The sequence below is a fragment of the Amblyomma americanum genome, chromosome 11 (genome assembly GCF_052857255.1).
Source record: "Amblyomma americanum isolate KBUSLIRL-KWMA chromosome 11, ASM5285725v1, whole genome shotgun sequence".
Classification (NCBI taxonomy): domain Eukaryota; kingdom Metazoa; phylum Arthropoda; class Arachnida; order Ixodida; family Ixodidae; genus Amblyomma; species Amblyomma americanum.
In genome coordinates this window covers 15,562,573-15,567,250 of record NC_135507.1, presented here as the reverse complement: position 1 = coordinate 15,567,250, position 4,678 = coordinate 15,562,573, and the positions used below count along the sequence as shown (strand labels likewise).

At 46.5% G+C, this 4,678-nt stretch overlaps 2 protein-coding genes across 2 annotated transcripts; both read right to left on the bottom strand.

The window, feature by feature from the left end:
• Positions 1-512: 512 nt before the first annotated feature.
• On the bottom strand, positions 513-4,408 carry LOC144111077 (BET1-like protein). The gene is made up of 4 exons (XM_077644214.1): positions 4,206-4,408; positions 2,102-2,183; positions 1,603-1,659; positions 513-1,137 (listed from the first exon to the last, which is right to left on the bottom strand). The coding sequence occupies exons 2-4, from the start codon at positions 2,177-2,179 to the stop codon at positions 967-969; spliced, it is 306 nt and encodes a 101-aa protein (XP_077500340.1). The 5' UTR covers positions 2,180-2,183; positions 4,206-4,408; the 3' UTR covers positions 513-966.
• LOC144111076 (uncharacterized) lies at positions 2,647-4,207 on the bottom strand. The gene has a single exon (XM_077644213.1). The coding sequence runs from the start codon at positions 4,004-4,006 to the stop codon at positions 3,377-3,379; it is 630 nt and encodes a 209-aa protein (XP_077500339.1). The 5' UTR covers positions 4,007-4,207; the 3' UTR covers positions 2,647-3,376.
• Positions 4,409-4,678: the final 270 nt, after the last annotated feature.

The window sequence follows — 4,678 nt, the reverse complement described above, 5'->3', positions numbered from 1 at the left end:
TTTTCTAAGTCCGAGAAATTCATGATGGCGGCTCCCACAGTAAACCGATATAGCAACCTAATTGGCGACTAATTCGTGGCATCATAAGTATATTGAATTGTTGATGTCTGATATATCCAGTTGGTGATTGATTGGCAACGTCACTTACAAATCAAAGATGCCAAATTCGTATTTCCATTGGTGTACCTCACTTTAATCTCATTCATGTCAATTCTAGTAAACGAAACAGCTAATGCTCATTACTTAAAGTCTTCCAGATGGCGGTGGCACCTGTTTTAACGTGCACTGATATTGCACAATACAAAGGCCTCTGCCTCTACTGAAATGCAACTGCCACAGCCAGGATCGAACCGCCGTCTTTTGGATCAGTAGTCGAGCACCATAACCACTGTGTCACCATGGCAGTCCCTTCTATACACACTAAAAACAGTTATCAAGAAATAAGGCATATTTCACAGGTCTGAAATATGCCTGGAACTTCACTGGTAGACTTTGTGCTTCAGCTGATGAAATTTCTTTTTTTCTGGATTTTATTGAGCCTTTTATTGCAGACCTGGCAGACTGAGATTGTTCCTCAACTGGGGTGGCACAAATTTTTTTCTGTACAGATCATCAAATGCAATAAGCACATCTGGACATCAATTTTCAGATTCAATTTTACTGCTTAACTTAATATGCTTTATGCACAATGAAAACAATCAGGCCTCTGGTATTTCAACAAGGTAAAGTAAGCAACTGTAAACTAGGACTTTTTAGAATGTGTTGCTTCTGCATACCATTATCACGACTCCAAGGTGCCAGTGTGTGCACGTGTAATGGTATAAGAGGTAGCAACATTGGAAGGGTAAGCTTGAATTTTAGACCAGTGACTTGTGCAGATGCCTACTGGTTTCGAGAAAAGGCACCCTGCTTTAAAGGTGCAAATTTTGCACATCTGTCCAGGACCAGGACTTTGCCAGCACAAGATCAGTGATGCGTAGCCCGGCTGGCAAGTGTGTACCCCAACAACACTAGCACGACTACTCCAAGGATCACGTAGCACATGAGGCGGCGATTCGACTTGTTGGACTTCAGCATCTTGTTCACACGGCCCATGCTGCCCGAGAGGATGCCTTGAGATCCATCAAAGTCCCATCCCTGGGCGCAGAACACACAGTGGAACGAACAAATGTTTTGTCTTCAATGTAGCAATAAAACAGGATCATATTAAAGCACTTATGTAATGCAATGAAACGCTTAAAGTAAATGTTTTACCACTATGAAATGATGCAGCTTCTGTAAAAGTTGTCTGGAATGAGCAAGTTGTGCTTTTTGGAGCAAGGAAAGTGAAGTTGTGAAATCTGAAAGCAGCTACTGGCTTCAAAGTATATGAGTGCCCTTAACTGTGTGGCCTGTGCACTGAACGTTGAAGTGGTTACACTTGCACGCAAGTACCATCTCCGACATGCAGCAGCTATGGGTATATTTTGTTTCTTTCACTCTGCAGCATACTGGCTCTGCACTATATGTCAGTGTCATCATTACGAGCCGATATCGAGAAAGAGCGCCCATATACCGGTTAATGCCCGCAAAAATACAAGAGAGCTTGAATCTTTGACTCACTAGTCCTCCAAGCAGGCGGTTATGCTCTTTGGTCTCCACTTCAATGTCGTAGGCAAGCTGGGAACAAACACATGGAAGCAGTTGTAGCAATTAAGCTGAGAAATTGAAGTAGGCAGGGAAACAGTTAATCACTAAACTGCCACACAGTATGCCCAACAAGAGGGCACAACTTTGTTGTTCTGCACAAAAATTTGAAAAAGACTAGTAAGGTGTGTTTGTAACACACTGATAAAATGATCAACAAAAAACTACAGATGTATTGTGAACTATGCTAGAGGCAGTTATGTGCTGGACAAGAGGTACAGGCAATAAACTGGCATTATAGTTGACACCATGATTCATGAGGTCACACGGCTGAGTTGACAATAGTTTCTAACGCTTTGTTCTTGCAAAAAGTGATAGTGTGCCATAGCAAGTTATATACCTGAGAATAACAACAGCAAAAGGGCTCATATGGTTTTAATTAAAAGGAAAGATCAACTAAGTTTTGCTCTCTTACACTCTTGAGGTGAGAAACCTGACTGGACAGATGCTCAGCCAAGCGCCGGTTTTCCGTTTCAAGGCGTTCCTCCTCCATTGTTCTGCAAATCGACAAACACAAGGGCGACTATCATCATTTTCGCCATAACCAGGCTAGCTCAGAGCCGTAATTCCCTTCGCAGACATTTTGTTATATCATGGAAAGTGAGGAAAAAATTTGAAGTGTTTTAGCTGTGTACACAGTTAATTACGCTGCTATAAACACAACTGTCGGCTGCCACTTTTCTACGACACATGTTATACTAAAAATGGTGCTTCTCCATAGGACTCTACCAATCTGGTTTAACATCATGAATTAACTTCAGCCTATCCCCTATTATAAATGCTGCGACCAGTCAGTTAAAAAAGCAAAGCAGCTGCAAGAACAAAGTAACAGTGGCAATCCAAGACTGTCCAACCGTGTTCTGTGGCAACATCAAATTTATACTCAGCCATATCATTCTGCAACAGTTATTTACTGTGTGCAGAGAGTAGAAACAATCTCGGGGACTTTTATTTCAATTTTCCTTTATTGGCAACAAGTTTCATGCAGCACAGGTGGTTGATGCAGCAGAATTTTTTTTTCTTTTCAGCAAACACAGCCCATCACGATCGCAACGCAAGGCAGTGACAGCAGGTTTTTGAGTGCAATTGAGTCTACTGACAAGCACTACTTAATAAATAAAAACAAACCTGCCAACACAACTATCACAGACTCTGGGCACTTGCAAGAGTTCATAAAACAACTATGCAAACCTGCACTGCAATCACAAACATCATGGGTCTCAAAAGCATGACATGAAATACAAAAGGATCCCAAGAATGAAGAATGCATACATTGCCCTCGAACCAGGAGTCGAAGTTGTCTAGCCACACACTCAAAGTAGAAGACTTGTAAAACTATGGGATCATCTGGAAAAACCTGCACTCATCTCAATTTACGTAGTCAAGCAGGTGATGGGCGGGTCACTTACTCAGCATAACCCTGAAAAAATTTTCCAGGAGCACTAGTGCCTCGTCAAAAAGCCCCCGAACCCTGTCACTTCGCCGCCTGACAACTCTTTTCCATTGCCGGGGCTCTGCAGCCTTCCATCAAGACCTTGCGTACATGCACTCGCCCTATTTTATTCACTGCTCGATGCCACGAGAAGATCCCAGAAATGTCTTCGGATAAAACGTCCCCAGATTTTTGAGCCCAGAACGCAAACTTGGCTGACACGGTGAGGGGCACAGCGCCGTAGAACGGGGAGGCAGTTCACGAGGTGTCGCCGTGCACCATGAACGGGCTGCCTAGCACGGGATCGGTGGGGTTGTTCGCGCTCTTGGACTTCTCCTTGTGTCCGCGGCAGTTGGGGCAGTCGTCCGTCTCGCTGTCCGACGAGCTCTCGCCGAACTCTCGCTGCTTCTCGAAGATGCAGCAGCACTTGGACTTGCGCTTGTTCATGTTCTCGTTGTCCACCGTGTCCGCGGCCCACGCGACACGACGCCTAGAAGCAGAGCGCGGAGGAGCGCTAGCCTCGCTTTCGGTGCTCGTCGACTCAGCACCCGTCGCCGAGTCCTCGACTGCAGTCGCGGTGCCGGAGGGCGCCAATTTCTTCCGTCTACGTTCGATGTGGCCGCTGCAGTGCTCGCATTCGTCGTCCTCGCTGTCGGACGAGCTCTCGCCGAATTTGTGCGGCTTGACGTATACGCAGCAGCACTTTGACTTGCGCCGGTTCAGGTGCTCGTTGTCAACGGTGCCCTCATGCCAGGCGACGTGGCCACGGTTCTTGATCGGCTTCCTCAGCTTCAGCACGACGCGGTTGCCGGTAGCCTCCGGATCCGAGCCTAGCACACAGTCCGAGCCTTCCGCGGTGTGAACTTTTGTTTGCGAGATGGTGGCCATCTTCTCCAGACAACAATCCTTCAAATCGAAATCGGACGGACGAACGAATGCAGACAACAGATCACCCGCTCCTATTCTTTTTTTGCTGAACGGCGAAATCAAAATGAACTGCTGCGCGCGACTGTGACGCTGTCTACGCAGTTGCTTCGTTTCAATACAGCGCAGGGTGGGAAATAAGTGATGGAAGAAGTGCTGTTACCGGGTTTCTCAGGGGGCAGTCTAATATGCTTGGCGTCCGCTGTTCGATGCGCTTGGATGGCTCCTTCCGTTTCCTTAGAGTCGCCGAGAGTTCTTGGTGGCAGGAATAGATTTCAGTTTGACCCGATGCAGTGAGGATGCCGCACGGGGACTCATCGCATTGATGACGCACCTTCACTGATCGCCATTTTGGACTCGTCGGGTGGATGACGGACGCGATGCCGCTTCCGCGAAGCGACGGGTAAGGAAAAAAAAACGAAGAATTTAACTGATTAACCGCGCGCGCAATTTTATTGAAGCAGCGCTTTATAAACGTTCCTGCATTAATTCTCAAAATGCGTAATTGCGATTTTGTTATCTTACCTGAGGCGCCGGGGTTGGGAGGTGTGGACACGGTGACAGGGTGCAGTTCACATGAAAGCACCGCGCTTGCAAGTGTACGGCTGGCCTTTGCATTTATTTCTCAGATTGAGT

Excerpts from the sequence above, each read along its gene's own strand:
- LOC144111077 (XM_077644214.1), bottom strand. The coding sequence starts at position 2,179 with ATGGAGGAGGAACGCCTTGAAACGGAAAACCGGCGCTTGGCTGAGCAT. Across the intron at positions 1,660-2,101 it reads AGGTTTCTCACCTCAAGAGT|CTTGCCTACGACATTGAAGT; the intron begins GTAAGAGAGCAA and ends GTTTGTTCCCAG. Across the intron at positions 1,138-1,602 it reads ACCGCCTGCTTGGAGGACTA|GGATGGGACTTTGATGGATC; the intron begins GTGAGTCAAAGA and ends TTCTGCGCCCAG.
- LOC144111076 (XM_077644213.1), bottom strand. The coding sequence starts at position 4,006 with ATGGCCACCATCTCGCAAACAAAAGTTCACACCGCGGAAGGCTCGGAC.